We start from the raw sequence: 26,633 nt of genomic DNA, 5'->3' as shown, positions 1-26,633 counted from the left end.
CCAGTCTAATTGAACCAATCTATCCTGATTCTGCCGCTGTAAGATAAATGATGCGCAGGCCAGATAGTAGATATAGGTCGTGTGAGTGTGTGCTTGGCTCCAGGCTTCTCAATGGACGTTCATAGGCTCGCTTGAAAAACACAGCAAAAGCACTTTAGTCTTGTTGAAAGAGGTTGAAAGAGGGACCACAGTGAAGATTAGCTTGTGAGATACACAAAGAAAACGTCTACAGGACGTGTCTGTGATTCTGCCATTTACTGTCAGATTATCTTAATTTATTCCAAGATAAAATGAACCCTTACATATATAAAAACCTTAAATATATAAGAGCAACCTTGCTGGCTGATTTAAGTTTCCGAGAACATACAGATGTGTGACCATCAAATAAAATAATAAAAGAAAAAAAAGACAAACTTATTAATTAAATCATGTGCAGTGTTAAGAATCTTTTTGATTCAAGTAGATTAAAAACAAAACAGTTATGTGTTATGTAAATTTATAGATAATGGGAAAAGAAACATACATAGTCGCCATTATATTACATCACAAAGTGCTGCTAATGCGCAAAATGAATTTCATTAGTCTGAGCTTCACTGCAGAGTTTTAGTGTTCTGTGATGGTCTAAATACTCTTTCAAAGGATTAACATTCAAAGGCACAGAATTAAAATAATGAAAGGAAGCACAGAAAACTAGTAACCGTATGGCTAAAAGAGATAAAATATGTATTTGCTGAACAGTATTCTCCCTCACATCAATAAGTGATATTTCAAGCCAATCAAATTCTGATGGCCGACGTAAGTCTGCACCACCACATTCTGTTTCTTAGTCTCTTGCCTTTCTTTAACTTTTGGATGATTACCTCTGTGTAGGGTTTTTTATTGACGGTGTCCAGCTGAAGTGAGCGTGACAGGGTGACCTTTCCCTCCAACCTCGTTATCAACGTGAACTCGTTAAGCAGGACTGTTTAATTAGCAGTAGAATGGCAATCAGGGAGAAGGCAGAGATCACTGTGGTCACTGACACGGATCAATGATCTTCAGGGAGCCTTTGCGCTCAGCAGCAGGGGACTTTTATACATGCAGGCTGGATGTTTATGCATACTTACATGCATGTATTAAATGTTTAATGCACTATTATTCTTAATCTATTATTTGTAATGTTCTCGTTGAATCTAAAAATATCAGAAACTCAAAGTTGCGGAAATAACTGTTATCTTTCCAACATGACACCCCAAGACTGAGATATGTACAGCCAGTTTCTGAAGATGTCTCGTATTAAAGGCTCCATCTGTACTCCAACAGATGCAAAATGGGGATAAACGTAAAAAGCTAATTTGATTTACATCAAAATTATTACAGTTCATAACCTTTTTAATGGCTAAGCTCGCTGCAGTGTTTTGGAATGTGGCTGCAGGGATTTCCTACCGCAGATGTTGGATGAGGCCGATCAGGTCCAGGCTCATATTTGATGTTCCAGTTCTTTCCACAGATGCTAGATTTCGGTTATAGTTTGTGCTCTGTGGGCAGGCTAATCAAACTGGAAAAGACACATCTTTATGAAGCTAACTTTGTTTTCATGTTGGCAAGGGACCCCACTAGCCCCAAACTCATAAGCCTGGCCATGTCCACATACTTTTGGTCTTGCAGTGTAGGCTTTATCGGCGGTTTTACAAATGCCACGCCACCTGTGACTGCCAAATAATATCCTCCCCACCACAATGGTTGGAAATACCAGTGTGTGAGACTAATATCCCACTTTTATTGAAAGCCGAGTTCAGTGGAAAACTGATAAAACAGCCCTGGTTGACATGCAGACATGCATGCACACACTCTCAAAAGAGTGTGCAAACACGTGCGTGTTTAAACCCGCACACAGATACACAAACATTCAGGCAAAGAAATGCGAGCAGGGAGCCAAGAGCCACCGCACCTGGTGAGATCCAAGTAAAAGTGAGAAGCATAAAAAAGAGCTGAACGCTCAGGTCTGCTGATCTATTTTTACCGCAGAGCAGAGGGCAGAGGGAGAGAAACAGAGAGAGAGAGAGCTTCCTGCATAATGCATGGCTCTGTAGAGCAGCAGTGGCTTTTACACTGCACTCTCTCATTGGGCTTCCAGGTGTCTGTGCTGTCTGTCAAACAAGCAGCTTATAGAAGGGCCAGGTGCTCTCATATGACTCTGTATTTGAGCTGTCTCAGAGCACAAGGCCACCAGCCTATCCAGCTGCTCGGTCTCTCTCTCCGAACACAAGAGCTCACCGGTAGTCTCATTCGAACCTCTCTCTGAAGTGGAAGAGCGTTTAGAAGCTGGAAGGGAAAAACAAGTACAGACTCATGCATATTATACAGCTGGAATGCAATACCATTCTGGGAGAGAAAAAAAAAGAGCTATTGTTGCATATATCTTGCAAAGATTGACAGTGTTTATTTTGGTGGCAACTCATGAATTGAGCTCATCTCAGAAGCAATCGTTTTAGCCTAAAATAGTGGGCAGGGAAACCCAATAGCAAGGAATACGCCGCTGAGCTTCTGAATCATTCGAGAGAATCAGCTTTTAATCAGCCACGGTTTGTTTAAATGTTTTTCTAGAGTCATCGAGTCACCCCATACACAGCTGATTTAATGAGCCTAGACATCAGCTCTATATCTAAATGAAAAGCCAAATAAGTGAAAGGGCGAAGAGCTGAACAGTCCCCCCAGTGATCAATCAAATGCAGATGCAACCGAGCACCAACTCGCTCTGGGGGTGTAGATGTGAATGTGAATGTTAGGCCTCAGTCACACAGGCCTAGAGATTGGTCGATCGGAAAAATGTGTCTTTCCTAACTGGCTGGTGAGTGGTTGGTGGCTGTTGCTCTGTGAAATTGGTCACAATAGTAGATTCTTCAGTTTCTCTGCTGTTTGATTGCTAGTTTGACAGTTTATGAGTGTTTGCAGACAAACAGGCATCTTCTGCAGAAACCTGCTAGCAACCAAAGCAATGTGAAGGAGGTTTTCAGTGCAGCATCATGTATCTCTTTGCAACCAATTTGATGCTAGAGACTGCCAGCAACAACCAACCAACTAGTCACTAAATACATGCTCTTTCCTTGTGACTAATGCTTACCGGCAGGTTGCTGACTGGTTTCTAGACCTCCACGAATGGAGCTTTGACAACTGTTTTGACAGCCACTGTCAGCAGACTCTCAACCAATCTGGGAATATATATATTTTTCTCCCCTATTGACCAGTGGTTGCCAGATAGTTGCCAACAGGTCCTTAGGTCTACATGGCTGAGGCCTTATGTCCTTGATTAGGCTCCAGTATACAGCTAGTAAATTAACTTATTGTACTCGTACTAATAATGTTCATTGTTATAGGAAAATGACAACTCTATACTTTTTACTTTTTTCTGCTCTACAAACCTCTCTGAGCCAAGTTCTAACTGAGGCTTCTTCCTGCTGAAAGGGAGTTCTTCCTCGTCACTGTCCCCAAGTGCTTGCTGACATTGGATAAACAAAATTTTTACTGAATCAAAAGTAGTTTATTGGTTCACATTGTTGGTTTATTGGTTCATATTTGTGTATGATTGGGAGAACATATTTGCCTGTGCAACTTGTTCAAAGGATGAAGAAATTAGTTTAAAGAATTTTGTCAGATTACAAGAATATGACAGAAGAATCAACCAAAATTGCATTCAAAGAACCTTTAGAAAATTGCTTTTAGAGCCTAACAATAGGACTGGAGACTGGGGATTACCCCCTCCCCCCTCCAATCTCCCCCAATATATTGTAGTTAGAAAATCAAAAATGCCTTCTTAAATTAAAGCCAAAAAATACCTTGATTTGATTTGGCACTAGGCCATCTGAGCATTCCTAAAGGGGGCTGGGTTGCTGCTAGGCATCAGAAGGAGGGATAGTAATGAAAGCTTGATGAGGATGCTTCTCTGAATCCACCAGCATGATTAGGCTTTAATTACAGAGGGCCACCTCGACATATTCCCAATAATTGGAAACACCTAAGAGCTTGCCTGTTCATGGCATGGAACCAAAGAATCCACGACTCACAAACACTGTTAGGACAAAAGCGTTGTTTGGATTTTTGATGCTCTTGAATTTGAAACTAAAGACTGAAGCCTGACTTCATGGATATCAGCTGCTGAGTAGTTAATAATCTTACTAAGGAGTTCTTGTTATCACTGGAGACAGTGGCAGATAGCACTGATGATTGGAGCATGGATTACGACAGGATGAGGGAGGCTTTAAACTTGTTGCAGATTCTCAGTATGCCAGCATCTCTATGTTGCCAGATGTGACAACAACATCACTATATGGCTGCCAGACACCTACAAGACACCCACAGGCATTGGCAGCTCCCTCTGTGAAATTTCCTACTGCACAACCTCATGTAAAATAAAGGGGGCTTTATATTCTACTGGTTAGGTGAATCACTGCCTTGCCTAAAGAATTCAGGTTTCTTTCATAACAGATGCTTCAATTCAGTGCTTCACACCATTTATACCCTCTTTCAGTGGTGGGAACCATGGCTCAGTCATTGTATATAAAACAAAGACAGCGTTTCTGAAATGTGCTCAGGTGTTTTGTGGGTGAATAGCAGAGCAGAGATATGGACGATTCAAGGGCATAGTCGTACGCCTGTGGGGTGCTGAACAATGACACAGTATGCTAAAAAGCGGATTTTTTTTATGTGGTTTGAATTTTTTATCGTTAAATGATACATTTTTCATTTTAAGTTTAATTTCCAATTCAGAACTAGGCCTTTTCTTACAACCTTAATGGCCTCGTCTGTCAAATAATTTATAATTTACCTGCCTGATACCTGGGAAAACCAAAAACAGAGAGCTCTTTTGTTCATACAAAGCATGCGGTTGTCAATGATGCATGTACGAAAAGGTGTATGCACATAAAAAGGTCGACACCTTTTATTAAATTCTGATGCATTTACTGTTTATTCATATATTTACTATAGATTGAAATCCATATTTAGGATAAGATGAGCTTTTATCATGGGTGATGTGATCCTATAGTTTTTCCTGATTCAGATAAATGTTATCTTTGATGCAACAGGGTGAGGGGACAGGGTGAGTGAATACACATAATCAAGGATTCAGCAGCTCTGTTTATCAACTCAGTTTTCCTATTATTCAGATTATTCTGCTTGGCATCCCTGGTGTAATTAGCTGGATAACAAATCCACTTCTTTCCACACTGTGTCTGCATTAATTCCGTTGTATTCACTGAGTGTCAAGTGCTATCAGGAAAGCAGAAAATACATGGAATGGGTTGTTGTTTAATTTTGGATTTTCAATTCTAACTGTGTGATCTGACATGGTTTGGGGCTATTGTGAGCCATTTTTTAATGCTATTTCATCGGGTCCATCAGATTAGGCTCCAGTGTGAATCCTTTTCTTAGCCTCTAGCATGGCTTGAGGGATGATGTGATATTTCTCCTGGTCAAGCCACTGCTTTGGTTCAGAAAGAGACATCTCAATAACTATTGGATGGATGCATTCGTGATCCACAGAGACTGAATCCTACTGGGTTTGTTGGTTCTCTTACTTTTCCGCCAATATTACTCACACTTGAACAACCAAGAGTGTGAACAATCAAAATAACCTATTTGCCATAAGTCCAACCAGCTGATTGATCCTTCTTGAGCTGGTTGACTGCTTGCCTTTATTTTGTGTCTTGTTTTTGTTGGCTTCAATATTTTGTGGAAATCTCAGGCACACTTTTTGTTTTGGATTGACACAAGATTGACAGGAAAACCCAGAAGTTGAGGGGTTTTTTGTTCAGTGAACTACTTGGGATTAGTAAAACATGAAGTGGATTGGATTTTTGCATTTGTGAACGAAATGAAATCTATGGGACTGAGTTGAAAGAGGGTTTTTTGTGTGCGTGTGTATGGATTTATGAATATATTTTTGCAGTACTTATTGAAAATGCCATTGGGGTTGATTCCATTTGATGTTCAGGTATTTTTCTTGACTTGTTTCAGGAATCAGACTGGCAGAAAGATAATCTTACATGTCAGGAGATAGACTAGGCTGGTATCACAGGTCTATAAGACCCAAACCCAAGTAAACTGTCTCGCTGCTTTTTAAGAGACAACCAAGATTTCACTCAGTATTACATAGTCTTTAATGCTCCACAAGCTACAGACATTCACCAACAGATGTCTGTACAAAATCTTGCAGATCCAGTGGCCAGAGAAGACTGTCAATAAAAGACCGTGGATAAGAACAAATCAGGAACCAACAGCCACACAGATCTTTAGAAGAAAGTGGAGCTGGATTGGGCACACCTCAGAAAGCCTAACATCACTAGACATTACTAGGCAGGGCATGACCTGGAATCCACAGGGAAAAAAGAAGAATTAATGTCCAAGGAACACACGGAACACTGACCCTCCTGGAGGGATTGCAGGAGATCACCCATATTTGAGTGCACTAGCAGGGAGTTGTCAAGTTGTCTTACGCTACTCATGGGGCAAAAGCTTAAGTTAGGCTAAGACAAACCTTAAACAACAGTAGTTGGGGTCATTTTTATAGGAAGAGGATTATGAAAGACAGAATCTGGGGGCTTAATGTGCAAATCATCTGCATATTTCTTGCTTTAGTCTTTCCAGACAGCCACTGTTGTTAGTGGCTTTAATATGGGGGGAACAATTTTGTGATTGTGGCCATGCCACTGCAACTTTTAGGCACTAGTACCAGGTTTTTATATGTTTTCCATCGACATTGTGTCAGTGCTTTTTTGGTGAAATTTCAGCCTTCATGCATTTTAAGAAGCATCCCCAATTTTAGATTCTGAACAAAATATTACGTAGTATTGGTTTGTATTATGTCATTTTATGTGCGTCTGCATCTATGAAGGTCTTGGTTTTATGGTAGCTATTCCCATATTTACTGATATCAGTGGCTCTGGTGTTGAATCAGCAAGTTTTTAAACTTTTTCACGTACACAGTGTGGGTGCAGGTGCATAGCAAGTTGTTTCTTGGTGCTTTTGACGAACAAGCTGTCATTTTGACAATTTGGGACTGAAAATTATGTATTGTTACTATAAAAAAATAGTAGTTAATTTGAAGAAAATTACTAACACCAGGCTCTGTTCACCTTGTCTGCAATCCCTCGGGAGTTTCTTGTGGTTGCACATAGCACCTAGGTACTACCTCCCATAGCCACTGACTTTGGTGGTTCCAATGTTATGGCCAACAGTTTTGTGTTACATTGCCATTACCAGCTTTCTGGCATTGACACCGGTGGTAGAAATGTGTTGTAACCAGTTCTAGGTCTAAATCAGGCAACATGCAATTTAAGGCAATAGCACAACATCAGTGTAAAAATGGGGGGAGGAAATGGGACTTATGGCTTTTGAGTGAAATGGCTTTGATTGCCAAGAAATCCAGTCATTCATGTTTCCCACAATAAGTTATAAAGTAATTTTTTAATTTGTTTAACACCCATTACATTCTTGTTAGGCTCAGCTAAATGCTGCGAAAAAATCTTAGCCCTGCCAAGCTGCTACGGACATTTGCCATAATTGAGAGTTAAATGCACCGAAAGAATTTTGCCCATTGCCCTACAACAATAACATTACCCTGTATGATGGTACTTTTATGAATATATGTGCTAGTGTGAATGTGGTTCTCTGGTCTTTTTCCTGCCAGAACACATTTTGACCATTTAGCTCTGCTGTGAACTCACATACAACCTCATTTCCATCATGGGGAATGAAAATGACGATTGAAAGCCATTCAGGGGACGTGCGACCTTTATTGAAAAATGACTATCGTTTCTAATTTCATAATGTGTCTCTGCGATTGACATAGTAGGTATATTTAGGTAGATAATATGCAGCCTGTCTGTAATTAAAGATAAAAGAACATTAAGTTCGACAGATACATGTAAGCTTCTTGATGAGGGTGCCCATTTCAATTAGGGAGCATTAAATGAAACAAAAAACCTTATGGGAGTTTCTCACTGCCAGACCCAAGGAGAATTAATACGCTGCATAGGGCCATTTACCAGGGAGTAATTACTCCCTAATTAGCCATTAGTTATTCGATTAGCCTTTTATCAGCTAGTCATGGTCAAAAGGCAGGAATAGCGGATAAGTCATCACCTTGGTTGGTACCAGATATAATTAACATGCTGTAGCTTCCTCGGAGGGAGACAACGAGAGTGCGCACTGAGGCAAAGTAAAGGTATTCTGGCCCATTTCCCGTGTTTGATCAAAAGAAACGATAAATCAGAGCCCTTTTTACTCTTCCAAGGGTGGTTTACTGCAAATAGCAGAAATAGGAGGATGTAAATGAAATTACCTGCCCACTTTTACTGAGCTGGTTTAACTGCAGCAAACCCAAATCACTCGGTCCCTGCGAGTGCTCTGGTCGGGCAGAAGAAAAAGCGAAAGGGTTTGTGGAACGTCCTCTAGGAGCGTATTGTTAACAATCTGAATGGCTCTGTGATTGAGACTTGATAAGAAATCATAAAATATTCTATGTGAAGATGGATGATTAGGTGCATATTGTTACAGGATGAAACTGCCATTAAAAGACCAGCCAAGAACCATGAATACTCCATGCCAAACTGCTTCTACCATTTATTACACATAATTACATTCTTAAATAAAAACGATTCACCGAACAGTTCCTTGCATAGAGATATTACAATACCAATTTAAAAAAGGAATTATGAAACAAACCGGTAACAAAAATAAATCTTTCTCATTTTTCCATAATAAAGAACATTATCGTACCCATACATCATAATATACAAATGATAAATTTGAAACACTTTTTACAGAGAAAGAAAAGGAGAAAGAGAACAGAGGAGAAAAATAGAAGGGAGGTGGAGGTGGAAGGGTGGTTGGGAGGCAGGTGGGTGGGGGGGGTTGGACAGAGGAGAGGAGTTGAAAGGGATCATATCTGAGAAAATGGAAGGAAGGGGGTAGGGAGGCAAAGAGGAGGAGGGGGAGGAGGAAGAGGGGGAAGTGATGAGAGAATGCTGGTAGAAAAACGGGGGTGTGTTTGATTTAAAATTCAGACCTGGTGGAAACAGAAGTGGTGTCACACATAGTAATGCGTGTGCACCCCCCTCTGCTGAGAGCAAGAGCTGCAGTCTGGATCTCCGACTCTCACAAGGTGTAGGAAAAACCCACAAGGAGAGCGCAGGATAGGTGTTTGTGTCTGTATGTGTTTTTGTGAGTGCGTGGATTCGAGATGTGCTTGTACATATTTGCGCATTTGTGGATGCGCCCAAGCGTGTCTGCAGGCATGCGGCTTGTGTAGGTTTGTCTGCACATCTGCAATGTATGTGAATCCGTGAAGCGTGTATGCATGTACCTTTTGTGCTAAAAAAAAAAAAAAACGGCTACTATACAGACTTTCGTGACCAGTGTTTCATCACCGAGGGGTCATCGTGTGAAGTATGGTGCACAAGCGGACAGAAAACAGCAGATATGCAAGTGGGCGTTCCAAAAAATTCAGAGTGCAAATACAAACGGACGAAGAAAAACACAGGCACGGCAGAATTAACAATCATTCATTAAGATGACACAGAACTGAACCGCATCCTCAGAGACGACATGAAACGACCTTTCCAAGAAAACACATTCACTTTTGAAATCCCAGTTCTCGAGCTCCCGGCAGATACATGAAGAGAAAAAATGTTTCTGTCAGCTCACAACAAGAGTCAGGCAAAATTTTAAACTGTCCTGTCATTGGGATCCATATCTTTAAACTTTGAAAATTTCAGTCCAAAATATTCCGCTATCCTTGAATAGTAAGGAGCGTGAACACACAAAAAAACCAAACCAAACAAAATAAAAATCTAAGAATAAATTAATAAATCCCCCTTTTCCCATTCAGTTGAAACAGTTCACTTCAACACCCTGTTGAAATACTCAAATACGCACACATAGAGCTGCCATCGATGATACAATTTTAACCCACAGGTTAAACTTGAATTCTTCATTTCATCTTCACATGAGGAGAGAAGCTAAGCAGGAAAAACTTGGGTCTGCTAGCCTGGTACGAAATGAAAGACTTCCAAATCATCATTTCCAAATATAAAATGCTTCCAGTATTCATGATTTTCTAATCTGTGTCTCAATTCCGATACTTATGTTAGTAATTTTCCATGCAGGAAGATAAATTGACAATCTACTAGTTAAGTGACGACGTATCAACCCTGTCTCCAGGTCCAAGCATTTACTGCATTGTCTGAGGCCGTAATGCTTTGTGCTGTGTTTTAGTTAATAGAAAAAAAAGCTGTTTTTAAAGTTTTTTATATTCATGTGCATCACGTCTTTAAGCTCATTTTTTAAAAGCTCATTATGTGCACTATAACCCAAAGAATCACTCTTAGGCTAGCTCAGATTTCAGTGACTATATTAAGCTTAGGACCAAGATTTTTCTTTTTTTTTTTTTTAGCTAAACCACACAGCAAAAAAAATAACTAACCTCGAGCTGTGGACAGCTTCTTGCCTTCTTCCTCAACACGGAGAACAGTTTAAATCCATCATCTTCCCTGTGCTATTGCATTTGTATTAGCTATAGCTCTGCAGCTAGCCACCAGGTAGCACTTATTATGTGCAAATATCCATTTATCCCATTAGTCAAATGTCTCTAACTCTCCAAACATTGCTACTATTTAGTATTCCATCTTTGTTGTTGTCCAAATGTATAGCATTATTGTCTTTTTATTTATTTATTTATTTTTAGAATACTTCAGTTAGAGCATGTTATATGTAGTCCGCTAACTTCCTGCTAACATCTAACCCTGCTAAAGTTACTGACTCCTCTTTTCATGGATGGCTGGACATGAATCTTTATTGTTACACTTGAAAGAAAGCCATAGTAATTGTTTTTATTTGAGCTGAAAGAATTTCAACTGTTCTAAAGGTGTTTTGGGAAGGGAAGCAGCATTTAGACCTGGAAATGGCTAATAATGTCGGACTTAACAAGTGGATAGCAGCATTTTACCATGCCTCACTTAGCTAATGGATTTTCCTCAAGGAACACACCTGCAAACAGCAAGTATGGAAGTATGCAAGTTGAGACACAGCTAAATACTAACAGTAGTTTCAATCTGGAAGGCCTGCGAAAAATCTTGGCCTCCTTAAAATTAAGTGGTCAGTCTCTTTTGTCTTTGCAAATGGACCTTGCAAAGACAGGAGAGAGAAAAAAACAAGTTATCTGACAGGTATTTGCTCAAGAACAAATAAACGTCAGACTTGCTTCCACATTTAGAATAAGTTCACTACGTGAAGGAGTTATTGACGCTGTATCTACCTTCAGAGCCACTACTATATCGTGTCTAGAAAATATTGAGCTAGACTGCACTAATGCACAAACTGTTATGTGCCTCCGGTGTAACAGAGTAAAGTAAATGTTGTGTATTTTATTCCAAAATGCAAACAGATGCAGGTTAACTTTTGCTTCAAAGCGAAGCACACAAATTAAAGTCTTAAAATAAAGAATTTACGCTTTGACGCAACTGTCCTCAGTAAAGTTTCGTCAGTATCTTCACAGTCTACTTTTGTTCAAGCTCTCTTCTGTGTTTACCTTCATCTGCGACACGAAGACATTTATGACCTTTTTATCAGTCTTGGTTGTATCTAAGTAAAGTCAGGTCACACAGGACAGATGATAATTCCAGTTTTCTCAGAGTGAATGTATGTGTCTCTTTGTGCGTGTGGGTTTCACTCCACTGCAGTTTTGTGAGCTGATGGGGCAGTTATCATTGCTGACTGAGCAGATCCGATCCTCCCCTAACACACTCCAGACCCACTGGAAATCCATACTCATGACCTCTTAGTGGTCCAGTAAAAGTTACCAGGTGTGACTAGCTAGTTTTCCAAATCCCATTATTCATTTTAACAGTAAAAAAGTATAAATACAAATGGTGCCTTGTATGATCTTACCAACCACACCTCTGGGCCCAGCAACATGTTAAATTTGTTTCTTCCAAAAAGTTCTTCTATTTCTGGCAGAGTAGAAATCTGCATTCAGTCCTACATGTTGATCGGGAATGTCCTTTGTTCTGCATAGGGCCATGTTTAAAGAGCTGTTAAATGGTGCTTTTTTTTTATTATTATTTGTTTCTCAAAAGGCTAAGAGCTGCTAAATTGGAAAAAGTAGTATGCAAGGATGGTATGAAAAGGACAGAACCTAGTGGCTAGTTAGTTGCCAATCACTCTTAAGTGCAAAGAGATCATTTTGGGCATCTACTGCAGAGGGTTTTTTTTTGTTTAATTGTTTTTTGGCTGCCAGTGAATTCTCCAACGCTGTTTTTTTTTTCTTCTTCAAAAAAACAGGAGAACTATTTCCTAGAAATAAAATAGCCTTTACGTACATAGTGATTTTCGTTTGTGTTCGGTGTGCTATCGCAGCAAGCTAGCTGCTTCAACTTGTGCATTTGGCTGTCCACGCTCATTTGGTACGTGAAAGCCATCGTTTGTTGAGTCCCTAATTAATTCCCGGTTCAAGACAGTGGATAAATTTTTACAAAAGTTTGCCAACAGAGTCAATTGCGCAACAGTTTTTTGACAACAACTCATTAGAGCTAAGATCCCAGAGAGGAAAAACACTCCTAAGAGCCATCTCGCATCTCATGAACCACTCAGTTCCAGCTGATGTTCTAGGAGTCTTTCGCAGTGTAGGTAACAGTGTAGGTAAGTTAGCCTTGCCTAGTCGTAACCGGTAAAAGGAAGTTCATAGAGCAAGCTAACCGCCTACATGACCTCAGTCAGTCTTCACAGCACATCAGTGGGGCACACTCCCATTTTCAAGTCTTCGAGATCTATTGGAACGCTCCATTCAAGCAAGTGCTCATATGCCATGAAGTCATAGGGATTTATGAATGGATTCAGTTGGCAGATAAGACAGATGTTTGATGAAAACTATCAAATATTTGTTGGATATATAAGAAATGGTGAATTCTAAAGGGTGTGGCGAGTATTGAGGGAGTGAAAGTCAGCCTTTGCGCTTGCTTGGCTGAACTGCTATTGACAATGAATGAACTCTTCTTTTCAATAATAATATGTGTTGTAACAGTAGTACTCCTCGCAGTACACCAGAGTTACAGTACAACTGGTCCAGTTTGGCATTGGTGTCCTAGCTGGCATGTGGAGCACTGCTGCATGAACAGGGCTGGAAGCATTTCACAGAGGGACCACAGCAAGGCAAAGACTGCAAAGGGTGAGAAATAAAAAGCTGCCAACTACAGGCACGTGGCCCGCCGCTTGTCATGTCACATCCCCTCTGAGACACATATGAAGGGTGGGATGGAGCGTCTGTATAGTCCACAAAACGACACAGGGGAGTTGGGGGGATGGTTGTGAGGTGAAGATGTGTCACCGTGGAATCATGGACCAACTGGTCGTGCACAGATTGACAGAGCCACTTAGGATCAGTTTGTCTGTCTGCCTGTATTTCTGTCTGTAGTCCCTGTGTGGTTTCAATTTCTCCAGTCGAGAAAGACCAGATCTTGTGTTTTCTTGTTTTTTTTTTTTCAATCCGTCCTGCTGTCTCTCTCTGAAATCCAAGGTGTTATTTTTCTGCAGACGTTTCCTCTCTTTCTTCCACTCTGCCTCCATCCTTTTCCTCTCTCTTCCATCCACTCTTCCGCTGACCTCTCCCGAATCTCTCAGATGTGCCTCTTCATGTGTAGCGCCAAGTGATCCGACCGCGAGAAACACCTGCAACCAAAGACAGAGAAACAGAGAACAGCTTGTTAGCTCGTTACCAATGCAAGGGGAAGAAGTTTGTTTTGTCGATTGAGCTAAATGTTGCTGTTAGCTAGTGAGTGCTGAGCCACTAATGCACACGCAATTAGTATATGTGTAACTAATTCATAATCAGCATTTTCAGCAGCACTCCTAATGACTTCAGCTGCGGCATGAATAACTAGAGAGCCCGCAGATGGATCTGTTGAAACAGTGTGGTGGTGGTAGTGGTGGGGAGGAGGAGCAGCATGCAAAACATGTGCTGTAAAACGATAGCTAAATTAGATGAATCAAAGCCTCTCATCTGAAATCAGGCTTGCAGAATTGCTGGGGCGTAGCTGCAGAGTGAAAAATGGAATTGCTCTGGAAGTACGTCGGCCTATTTTTTTTTTTTCCGGGAGGGTTTTAAAAATAATTTTTACTAATGATTATTTCAACCTGATTGCCACAAAGTGACATAATATATGCTTTCAGCTGGTGTTTTGTTTATGCCACACTTGCTTACATACAGATGCAGCCATTATGAGACCTACTTTTTCATCTCCAGATCAACAGCGTTTCTATGGCATGCTCGCTGAACTAACACTACAGCTTCGTTCCCCAGAGAAGCAGTGCTTTCCAAAAAGAAAGTGTTGCTTTCTTTTAGATAATTGGAAGTTGGATGTTTTGCTGATTAGTGTGTGAGAAATATTTTGGATGGAGGCGGAGGCTGGTTTAGAGTTGAGTAAAGTGGATAAATTTACTAATGCTGTGCAGAAAAAAGAAACAAACAGCTTCCAATTTGCAGAATTTTCAAAGCTTCTAATGCTTTAGGAAGTGTCTCTAAACAGAAGAAAGGCTAAGTTTAAGAAAATAGCTGCTGTTTTATGTCCCTTTGTTATGACAGAATAAATAACCACAGCACGCTAGTGTTAAAGTGCATCACTCCCAGCCGTTACAGATGAGTATGACACTAAAGGTTCAAGGAAAATATTGAAAGTGTTTCATAGCTAATACACTCTTATTTATACAGCATTTTGACACCATCTACATATCAGACAGGGTGCAACCAGTTGAAGAAACATCACAAGCATGGGCTGGATCTGACTGAAAAACCACTGCATGACCATTCATTAACAAGTTGTCAATCAGAAGGTAGCTACATCTTAAAGAATAGCCTGGAACCATAATTAAAATCAGAATATCCACGTGGTAGTAGCTCTTCTTGCTCAAGTTATACGTTTTGTTGCTATTGGTTGGCTATATTGCACAAACTAATGAGAATTAAAATCAACTGATAGAAAGTTCCCGTAAAATGGCCAATATGACCTTGATGATGAGCATGATTTGGATTAAGAATCCTTAGGTCAGGGGTGGCCAGTTAATTTTCCCAAAGGGCCACATGAGAAACTAGGACTGTTGTGGAGGGCCGGACCACACCAATAGGTTTTTAGAGAGATAAATTTAATGTGGAGCAGAATTTTGTTCATTGGCGCGGGCCTCCACAACAGTCCCAGTTTCTAATGCTTACACTCGTCTGAGTATAAGCATGAGCAGTCCATACAAGTTCACAAAAATCTGACGAATACCCTAGTAGTGATCATTCTAAAAATGAAAGTGCTCATAAAACAATCAATATGACCTTGACCTTGAGCAAAATTTGGGTGAGGCCCCTTCAATCAGGGTGGGCAATTAATTTTCCCGAGAGGCTACGTGAGAACCAGGGACTGTTGTGGAGGGTCGTGCCCACAAGCTTACAAAGGGATAAAATTAATACCGAGTTTGACTGAGTTCAGGTTATTGGTGTGGCCCTCCACAACAATCCCAGTTTCTAATGTGGCCCACTGGGGAAATTAATTGTCCACCTCTGCCTTAGTAAAAAAAAAAAACCATGCACACAATGATCATCTAAAATCTGACACCTCTCTAGGAGAATTAGCAATTGCTTTGAACACAGGTACAGATAAATGATGGACGCCTCATCATTGCACAAGCCCATCGGTTCTATGACCAAATGAGTTAAAAATGAGAACAATGCTGTCCAGAATAAGACTTGATACTAGAGACTACAAACACATGAAAGAAGTGTTTACTGAGGTAATAAATCCAGTAAGAAGCAGGGCAGTTTTCCCAAAGATTATGCAGTGTGATTCCTATTTGCCATTAGAGACGTCGCCTCTAAATATTAGTCAGAAGGCTTTTGAGGTTTATGATAGCCGTGGATGTGAGGTAATTTAACCTTGACTGTTAATTTAAGAATTTTTATAGCTCAATCGTAACATACCATAGTCTTTCTTTGAACTCAGATTCTAACATTTATCACTTCATGCCTTCATGTCATGAATTTCTAGAAGATGTTCCTTTCCTACCTTGTTTTTTTTTGACACAGGTTTCAGATTGGCTCTTTCCACTGAGACAGAGGGAACTGTCTAACACGTCTTGATGAATCAGTGTTTGGCCAAGAGAGGGAGTCACATGTGATGAGCCACCAGTCATCCGTCTTACTGTCATACCTGTGTGTGTGTTACTGTCTTTGTGCGCACAAGTGTGTGCACCCGTACAAACACATGTGGGATAAATGAACGGCTCAGAAGACATTCATGGGTGTTCTGTGTGTGTGTGTGTGTGTGTCACTGTGAGTGCGTTCGCTGAGACAGATGGTAAAGTATGAGTCACGACTCGGGGGCACGACACCAGCTGGCACACCGTAGGTCTGCCTCCTCCTTCCCTCGTCCCCCAACTTCCCCCATCCTCAATCTTCCACCCTGACTTTTTTCTGTCTCCCCTGTTTCCCCTCTTCCTTCATCTCAGCAGGGTGTGTGTGCACTTGTGTGTGTGTGTGTGTGTTAGGCTGGAGGGGTTGGACATCCTGTGACACATGACAGAGGTGGGCCCAAATTAGGGATGTGCCTGTAGGGGGGTCTGGTAGCGGGGGGAGGTGGGAAATCAGGGGGGAGGGATACTGTATTTACAGTCTCTCCAGCTGAGACCTGATTAAGTTAACACTGCATGGCCCTCTGCCCCCTGACACACACACACACACATATGCATACACACTTTTCAATAGGCATCAAGGCAAAGTACCTTAGGTGAGGAGGGAATTTCTTTTTGTCCTTTCATAATGAACCTATGCATGATTCAAGAAGTCATATATTCAATAACACCCTGCACTGTGATCAGTTTTGAAACTGTCAAAAAAGACTGCACTGTCCTTTAAAAGACACACACTGTTTTTTGCTCGCAGCGGTTTTTGACAATAGATGACATCTTTATTCCCTAATTTCTAGCTCCATGAATAATTAAATGGCGTTGCATGTAATTTCCAGAAAAAGAAGAAAATGATTGATTAAAACAAGGCTGTCAGCACAATGTAAAAGATGCAATTACAAGAATAATTTGGGTGAAGACAAATGTAAGTGAAACAAATGAAGGAATGGCAACAAATGTAAGTAAAACATGCAAGTAAATGTAAGTTAAAAAAAAGTAAATATGAAGATAAATTTAAGTAAGCACGTAAGTAAAAGTAAATAAAAGTATTTTATAGAAAACATATCCGTATGTTAATGGCAAATGAAAGAAACTTTCCAGTTAAATTACAATAAGGCACTGGAGAGAAGCTTAAGCAGGATTAAAATGTGCCTGTTGTAACTACGACAGCAGTTCCTTTTTAATGTAAAAACAATCCAGCGCTGTACTGTGAAATATGAGCTTTACAGGATAATACTGCTGTTTGGTTGCCATCATAGAGCTATTTTGGTGTTTCTGCTAGGATCTCCATAAAATGGTTTACTACCGTAAAATATAACTGCATGTTCTCACTCACATACCCAAGGACATATATACAAAAAAAAAGCTACAAAAGTCACCAAAAAGCCTCTGTATAGCAGAGGAAGCACATTTTAAGGCGGTATTTACCTTGCAGGTACTACTATATATATATTAAAATTTTTTCTTCTGTAGCGCAATAACAAAAAGAACCTTTTAAATTTCCTTTTTTGTGTGTGATGAAATCCTTTAAAAGCACGCTTTTTATCATGGGATGCCTTGCTGCATTGTGGTAGCTCCTGTAGACAATATTGCTCAGAGATCCCAGAGGTGTCAGCGAGGGCCAGATCAAAGACAGACAGCAGGGTGTAATTAAAATAGGAGTAAAGATTTTTGTGTCGGCAGCAAGCTGATCATTTAAAAAGTGAATAATTGCCTTAAAATGTTTGGGGGTTTTTTTGGTCAGTGGAACCAGATTTAAGGAGCCCTTTCCCTTTGCTTCATAATTAAACAGAGGCCAAGGTGCCTAATTAGGAAGAGTCACAGTCAAACTATAACAGATCACCTCTTTCCGGTGACAGTCAAGGGTGTAAAGGTGCATGACTTTGAGATTCATATGATGTTTGATTCAAAACAGCAAACAAAACATTATCTATGATCTGCAAAGTGTTTAATGGCAATAGTCCATCATAACTATCATAAAAAAACAATTATTGTTAAAATGTTAACGAACAAAAATGCAAATATTTAACGCTAATGTTTCACAACTGTTTCTATTGTAGGTTTATAAACAATATGGGAGCATTATCTGTTTATTATCAAACTGTTATTGAAAATACTTGTTAAAAGCAGTATATGCAGGAAGTTGTTAGGTTATAAATCACCTGGAGACTGTAGTTTGTGTATTTAAGCATCAAACTTAGGTAGGTTTAGGAAAAGGTTGTGATTTGGTTTAAAACACTCTGATTTGCAACATTAAATGTGCACATTTAAAAGATGTCATTTAAAGATTCAATCATTTTTTTCCCCTTTTGTTCTGGCTCTCTCTACTCTCTTCTCTTTCCCCTAACCCCCAACCAGTTGGAGAGGATGGGTGCTCCATGAGCATAGTTCTGTTGGAGGTTTCTTCCTATTAAAATGGTGGTTTTCCTCTCCCCTTTCTCCAAGTGCCTGTTCTTTAGAGGTCCTGTGATTGTTTGGATTCCTAGTTACATAAATAAACCATAAATTAGGACTTTACTATTGATTTATATATTTTTTTCTGTTTATTGCTAAAATAGCTGTTAGTTAAAGTTAATTAACAAATTTTTTTTAAATTCATTAGTTGTTTTTGTTTTTGTGTGGTAAACTTCTCGGATGCTCAGCTTGCTCTGCACAAGGACTTTTCAGGTGACAGGGATTATAGAGTTCACCGGAAAGCCTGCCCAATCACTGGGCCAGCCTGGGGCTTTATTTCCAGTAACCCACACACACACTTACACCTGTATTTAGGGTTATGGTGGCTTCAACAATTCCCCAAATACATTTCCCTCCTGTAAATGTCTAAAAATCTACAAATTCAACCAATTTCCACTGTTTAAACTAAAGTCAGTGACTGTTGAGATTAATGACTGTATATAAAAGATAGCCATGACATCACCCGATGGTCAGTGAGGTCCACACTTGAAGACTCAAGTTTTACCCGGGATAGCCTTATGTACCTTTTCATCATGTATTAAATAAAACTAAGCTAACAATCGAGACCCTAACCTAAGTGTGTAAGAAATGAGAAATGTGGATAATTTGCCAGATTTCTGTACAGTCAGACGAGTGACCCCCTGCTGGGCAAAAAAAGAGCACAGATTAAATGGACTATAGCACCAGCTTCACCCTCAAAGGCTGTGTCTATCTTTTCTTTATTGCCAGTGTTTCTGATAATAAAGCCAGTATTTATTTACTTAATACCCTGCAAATTAAATTAATATCCCAGGTTGTTAGGTGTTTCATTGCTAATGAAACTCATTTTACACCTCTGTCCCGCTCTGAATCCAAATAAAGACCATCTATCATCATGTGTGTAAATTCACTATTAATATGCTGCACCGTCCCTAATGTGGGTCTAGAGCTGAAACACTGAGCTCAACTCGCTCAAACACTGAGCGAGTTGGGTCTTGGAGCGCACATTAGTAATCCTGCCAACACACTTTTAAACTGGGTCAGTACCAAAACACATTTCGGGGTGTGTAACCAGCATCTTGTCTTCACTACACCAAACACAATGTTAAAACACAGCCTGCTGTGCTTGTGGAAGTACTTCAAATAGCGCTCGGATAAAAAAGCGAAGAAAAACATATAAGACACGGAGAAGGAGGGAGAGGCATGTTTTGACAGACCTGTCACAGTGGTTGCACTTAAAAGGCTTGGCGCCGGTGTGTTTGCGGTAGTGCCTCGTCAGCTCGTCGCTCCGGGCGAATCGCCACTCGCAGCCCTCCCACGAGCACTTGTATGGCTTCTCACCTAGGGGGTAAAAAAAAAAGCACACGTGAGCACCTGTTTGATCGCTCATACACCAATCACACGCTTATTTGTTGTTCTGCGCCCATGCAAAAAGCTCTTTGCCGCTAACCCTTTATCTTCCTGTTTGATATTGGCAGAGCTTTTATTTTAATGAGTGTGTCCTGTATATTGTGAGTGCATGTTAGCTTCCAGTCTGATAAAGATCCCTGTGCCTCCTGTCACCATTTCCTTTTTTAGGGACTGTAAAGAGAGCAATGGGATGAGATGGAGAAGCTCCCACTGGTCTCCAATCTTGCTGAACATGCAGAAGAGGAGAGGAGGGTTGAGAGAGAAGAGGTTGAGAGGGAGGGAGGGTGGGAGGGAGGGGTGAGGATTAGAGGCAAGGTGGATGAGAGACTGAGAGGAGGAGGTGAGATGAGACCAGGGGAGGGAAAAGTAGAGTAGGAGAGAAGTGTTGCAGAAGTGGATTAAGGCAAAGGAGGCTGCAGATATGCTGGTAGGGAAGGAGGGGGTAGTGATAATTAGGCCAGACACATAATGGCAAGGAGGCCACAATCCGCCAGCTGCGTCCAACTCCGAAGATGTCACCTGCATCAGTCACATCCCATCTGGACTGGTGCTCGAGGCTGACCAACTCTGCTCGAGCGCTTTCACCACGACTACTGGCTTAATTCATTGAATGCGATTATCTAAAGGGACAAAATCAATAGATCAACTGCTCTGTCAAAACTGCAATGAGAGCTTGTGTAAAGTAAGGAGGGGCCACATCTGTGAGCCAAATGTGGGAGATATTCACATAGTATTTCAGGCCGGATCTAAAATAATCAGTACTTTCTTTCTTTTTCAATTTTTTTAAAGTGATAAACCATGTCTATATGCTGATTTTGGCTGTAGCGTACCTGCTTTTATTTGAAGATCTGACTGTAATGATGGGAGCGTATCCATTGCATATGTATATGTATTTACCCCCATCTCCTCCTTAATGGGTTGGCCAATCTCAATGAAACTTTGCATACATGACTTATTAACATTTATTAACATTATTTTTATATTTAGATAAACCCCAATTTTTTGTATTTTTATATAATTTATTAATTTCATTACCCCCCTGCCAACAGTTAGCTTCCATTGCAGATCAGCTAAGAGGGAACTTAAATGGTGCAACTTCCTGTGTTCTAATTTCAGTGGATCTGGTACACCTGTGCCATTTATTCCATTCAGTGTAGTTCTTTTGGATATTTAAGTCACCAAGATGACTCTGTCTAGGCCATCAGTTTTGTTTGTGGTTTAAATGTAAGTTTATATGAGTCTGCTGAGTCTATCAGTCAATTTGGTTTATTCTCATTTACTACCTAACCCTTTTTTGCTCTCCTGGACCGCTTTTGTTTCTAGGATCAGGAGTTACACACAATAGCGCCACAATTGGGCAAGACTAAAACAATCTGGATTGATAAATAGGACTGCAGAACAGAGGCAAAATATATATATGTATATCTATATCGATATAGATATACATATATATATGTATATATATAAATGTAAAAAACTACTCGATTTTGCGGTGAACTGTCCCTTTAACAAAAAACTGTAGAGTTTAAAGTGCTTTTGGTCTAAATCCAGAAATTAGTCTTGTCCCCTTCCATCCCAGAGCTGCAGGTTTGGGCCATCCGACTCTGGCCAATGAAATTCCTGGGAGGCAGAAATGCCTGAATCCGTTGCCTAGCAATGGGATCAAGGGGGGTGGGGTGTATCTGTGTGTGAGTGTATGTCTAAGAGAGACGTGGGGTGGGTAGGGGGTATGTGGTGAAACATGAGGAGGCAGTGCAGCTGGCTGGATCTGGCAACGGTACGCCGCCATGCCACCGGCCAATTACTGAGCATGCTGGCAGAGCACGGAGGCAGTTGCCTAGCGACGGTAGCCGTAGAGCTGTACAGGGCAAGAGGCGGGGGTGAGGAGCGGGGCTGAGGGGGCGATGATGGTGGTGGAAGTAGTAGTGGTGGTGCAGGAGGAGGGGGGCACTAAGAGACCAGAGCCTGCAGCAGTACATAACCACTCAGCTACCGACTCCTCCAACGATACACTGCCTCCGTTGCCTAGCAACATCCCCCCCCCCTTTAGAAAAAAAATCCACCCTCCTCCGCTCTCTCTCAAGATGCCCAAACAGTGAAGTAGAGCAGGTACCCACTCGCCTCTGCAAACAGACACCGGACTGGAAATGCTACTTGTAAAAACATACAGTTCGACTGATTGACAGTTTTAAACGTCCATTAGTAACCTAATCCACTGGATTAGCCTGAACCCAGCAGCATAATCTGATTACCTTCTGTTACTTTTGGATTACTTTGCCTGTATAATGTAGATTATTGAGCTAAGTGGATTATTGTTATGATTTAAAGAATCAGGATTGTGGACAGTTGGGCGCTGCTTTTTAAAACAATTATTTATTCCGAATGATTTAATAAAATCCACCATTAACCGGCACTTCTCCCTTTTCATTTCAGGGAAGAAATGCATAAAATCAAAATACCCCACCCCCTCCTCCCTCCATCTTTACAAATGCTTTTTTATTTTAAAATAATCAAATGAGTGCTCACATATTTCTCATCCATAATCTGATAACTGGGTGTTTCCTGAGTCACCGTAATCCCATTAGGCGTAATCTGTTACTTCCGAATGCTCAAACACACGCACCCATGCGCCCGTTCTCTCCAGCCTCTCAGGTGCCAGTGGTGAAGTTAATTACATTCCCTCCATTAGCTGACGCTGAAGCAGGGCATTTGGGTCTCAGAGGTCATTACAGAGGCTCTCGGAGAGGCGGCTTTATAGGCGCCAGCCCCGCAACCAGCACTGCTGGCTCGGAGATGAGCGAGGGGAAGAGACAAAGATGAAATATGGAGGAAGTAATGGAGAATTGAAGTGCGTTAGTAAGAGACGTGAGGATGATGGGAAAGCATGGGATGAAGCCTTTTTTCATAAAAGGCTTAATCATTTCTAACACAGTGCCTGGCAGGTTTTTTTTAAAAGGCACTTTAAATTAGTTTTGTAGTTGATTGAAAAAATATTCTCACATATCCAAAGACACATTGTAATATTTTAAAAGAATAAGAGTGGAAAGAGCCTATTTGTGGTCGTAAAGGCCAAATGAGGTGCCATCATTCTCACAATAAATCATAACAGAGATAGCCTTACATCAAAAATATATGGTAGAGTTATTACTGAAATCATGTCACTACTTGTGTTACAAAGGTTCTTCGGTTATTTGCACACCAGGCGGGTACAAAGAAAAAAAAAATAGTCTGACGTTGGACTAGAGGACAAGAGCATGATGGTAACCAGGATAGAAGCAAGCGCGTTACACTCCTAACACAACTTCAGCTCTTTGCTAGCATCTGCAAAGACAAGCATGCTAACACAAAGCTAACAAAGACAGTGATGAGGAGTCCAGCTTTTAGCCTCCATTTCTACCTGATCATGTTTCTACTCTAAATGCTCCTTTTCAGACAGTTTTTTCTACTTTTTCCTTTGTATGATGTCACTTAGAGCTGATACTCCTAATATGGTCACGTCAGGCACACAAGCCCCGCCTCACTGTTGTTCAAGCTTTCTGTTTACAAAAGGCAGCCAATCAGAACAAAATTAGAGTCCAGGAATATAAAAAAATATATATACATATACCTAGACCCCCTTTTAAAAAAAACTAAAAGTGGCAAAAGAGCAGAGTGACAGAATATGAGCCCGATAGAGAGGCGAACATGCAGAGAGAGACAGCGTACTGGCTAAAAGACCGAGACAGAATGAGAGGAGGAGAGAGCCAGAGAGGGAAAATGATGAGAAACAGGAGAAAGAGCGAGAGAGCGAAGGCAGAATAACCCAACAGTCCTCGTGTTTTACCCTACCCAAAATCTAATTGTACCATTCCTTATCTCCCATAAGCCTATTCACAAAAAGCTCTACAGGGCACTGTCATTTCAACTCAGCCCGTCTAATTCCAGATTAAATCGTTGCCTTTTCTCCGTCAGTAATTTATGGAAATAACAACTAAGAAAAAGAGGATTTGAGTAATGACATCTTTAAACTTGTCAGGATAATGGCTCAGTGAATGGGGGAGCCCGTGGCACTGCTGTCTTTTTCTGAAGAGGGTCGCTCCACTGTACCTCCCCCATCCCTGTCTTCTGTCTTCATCTACTCTTTGTTTCACTCCACGTCGCTCTTCTCCTCTTTCTTCAGCTTTTGTGGCTCCCTTTGTCATCTTAAGTCGACATTTTCCCCGTTTATCATTCTACCTTCCCGGTTTGAATAACAAGACAGATGTTCTTTTTTCACTGCTTTTATGTTAAAGCACCTTACGTGACACTGATAGGCTCCATGGGGGAAGGGAGGAAGTGTGTTTTTAATGGTGCTATATGGAAGTTGTGGCACTGTCATTAAATCATTTTAATGTAAATTTTTCTTAATAATTTACAGGGTAGAGAGGGGGGTGATAAAAAGAGGTTGCCACATTAATTTTTCTCTGTTTGTCTATTCAGGTGTGCAATGATAGACACTCCCAACAATTAGTCAATTAGACAAATAGTTAAAGAGAGGCAAATCAATTATAGTTGAAGTGATTGGTCAAGTCATAATATTAACTTAGTGCCATTATAAATAAATATAAACAGAGTGAAAAATGGGGGTGTTATCTTGGTTTAATAACTATTAAATGGTTCATAAAATAGGTACATATTCACTGGGGAAGGACCAAGCTAGCTCCAGACACGATACAGCGTCAGCACAGATGATTGACAGGTGAGCTCCTTCTCCTGCAGCCTTCTACAACTTCCCAAACAGTCAGCTGATTGACACTGCAGCTCCAAAGTTTTCTAGACATTACCCGAAAGGGGTCTTTAAGCAGGCAGCTCCATAGTGCAGAGTCTTTGTAATGTCTGTTTGATGAATCCACTGCTCATCATGTGTCCTGCCTCCTATACACGCTGTACCCGAGCAGCTCTATCGCCTAAACCACACGGAGTACTTCCAACAGTGTGAACGCATCCGAGGCAGACTATTTCCTGCTGTGTGCTGCGTGTGAGAAAGGATCAAAATGATCCCAAACTAATTCTTCTAAAATTGTTTGAAGTTAATGTGGGAAAACAGCTTAAGACATGTTTCTTAATACATTGGTAATGAGTAAGCCATGCAGCCGCTGTTTTTGGAGGTTTGTTTTTCAAGTTTCCAGAGGTTTGGACCTAAACTGTAACTATGGATTGGAATGCTCCATCTCAAAATTCAAAGATATCACAAGACAAATAAAGGTGCCCCCTCTGCTATTTACTCTGTTAATTAACCGAGTTAAACACAAAATATAGTATGGATGTCAGATTACGGTACAGTACTGTGCAAAGTCTTGAGCCATTCCTAATTCTGCTATGGAAATGGCACAGCAGTGTATTGAAACATGTGCAAACATACATGGAAATACAATTTTAATGAGCTTGAAAGTCATGATTTGGTGTGACCACCTTTATTCTTCAGCACAGTCTGAACTCTCTTAGGCAGCTTTCTTTAAGTAGTCTTCAGGAATAGTTCTGCAGGCTTCTTGAAGGACATTCAAAGCTCTTCTTTGGATGTTTCTGCCTTTTGTTCTGTTCTCTGTCAACATGATCCCACACTGCTTCAATAATGTTGAGGTCCGGGCTCTGGGGAGGCCGATCCATGACTGATAGTGCTCCACTGTGTGTTTTTCTATCCAGGATCCAGGTATGATTTTACTTTTAGACTTTCAGGCAAGTCAAGTAACAACAAAGAGTCTAAAGTTACAATTTAAAATTGTTTTTTTGCTACGCTGTGTGTTGTGCGTAGACACAACGGTGGTTTGTCTCTTTGGTTCAGTGCTTTGTTTTATGTTTTAATGGGTCATAGGTCAGTTTTAAGTGGCTTAACAAACAAAAAACTCTCCTCTGAAAATGGTCAGGTACAAGGAGTGGATGGAAAATGAGTGGAAAACCAGGCAATGTCCAAAGAAAACCTGGAGAACTGTTGTTCAAGAGCACTTTAAAACATCAGAAGAAAGTCTGAATTCTTAGAAACAAAATATAAAGAAATGAGCGTTGGCTGAAGACTTTTACATCATGTTGTAGCATCACTATGTTCAGATTCCTATGGTCGGTTCAGCCTTCACATACATTTTAATATCAACTACTCCACACAGCTCTCTGGATTTCAGTTTCATTTAATTGAGACTTTTTGTGATTTGTCTGTATGGATTTTGTGACTGGACAGCACTGGTGGCTCTGGTCCCCCATAGCTGGCCCAGTTGGCATGGAGTCTAATCACAAGGGTTGTAGACACACCACGCTGGGGGAATCAATGATGGCATGTCTGTGCAAATTTGTTCCAACACATAGGGTGTGATGTTTTCATCATCTCTCACACTCAGATGATGACTTCTTTTCAAAGAGGCAAGCCAGAGCTGGTAAACAAGTCGCACGTAGCGTCTTCGCTGGACAGCTCTGGTGATCTGTCAACCAAGCAGTGGATAAATTTAGAAGGCGGGGGAGCCCAATCCAATTTGAGTCACTGTAACTTCATTTACTATGATGGACGCGCTTCGCTGTACCTCCCGCGGTTAAAATAAATAAGGAAACAGCTATATGGCTACCTATCACATGTCAATATCCATCTCATT

At 40.7% G+C, this 26,633-nt stretch overlaps 1 protein-coding gene across 4 annotated transcripts in view; it reads right to left on the bottom strand.

Moving 5' to 3' along the window:
- Window positions 1–9,317: 9,317 nt before the first annotated feature.
- The window catches only part of LOC146641946 (Krueppel-like factor 7), a 59,270-nt gene continuing 41,954 nt past the window's right edge, over window positions 9,318–26,633 (bottom strand). For all 4 annotated transcript variants that reach the window (XM_085398242.1, XM_085398243.1, XM_085398241.1 and 1 more), the window contains 2 exons: window positions 19,845–19,968; window positions 9,318–13,701 (listed from right to left, as the gene is read on the bottom strand). In XM_085398242.1, coding sequence (XP_085254368.1) covers window positions 13,650–13,701; window positions 19,845–19,968 — 176 coding nt within the window. In that variant the 3' untranslated portion in view covers window positions 9,318–13,649. The remainder of the gene's footprint in view (window positions 13,702–19,844; window positions 19,969–26,633) is intronic.

Source organism: Rhamphochromis longiceps, linkage group LG23 (genome assembly GCF_057381845.1).
Source record: "Rhamphochromis longiceps isolate RC_006_pf linkage group LG23, R_longiceps_female_GT1.1, whole genome shotgun sequence".
In the NCBI taxonomy this organism is placed as follows: domain Eukaryota; kingdom Metazoa; phylum Chordata; class Actinopteri; order Cichliformes; family Cichlidae; genus Rhamphochromis; species Rhamphochromis longiceps.
The sequence above is the reverse complement of the archived record's forward strand: the minus strand, read 5'-3'. Positions and strand labels throughout refer to the sequence as shown.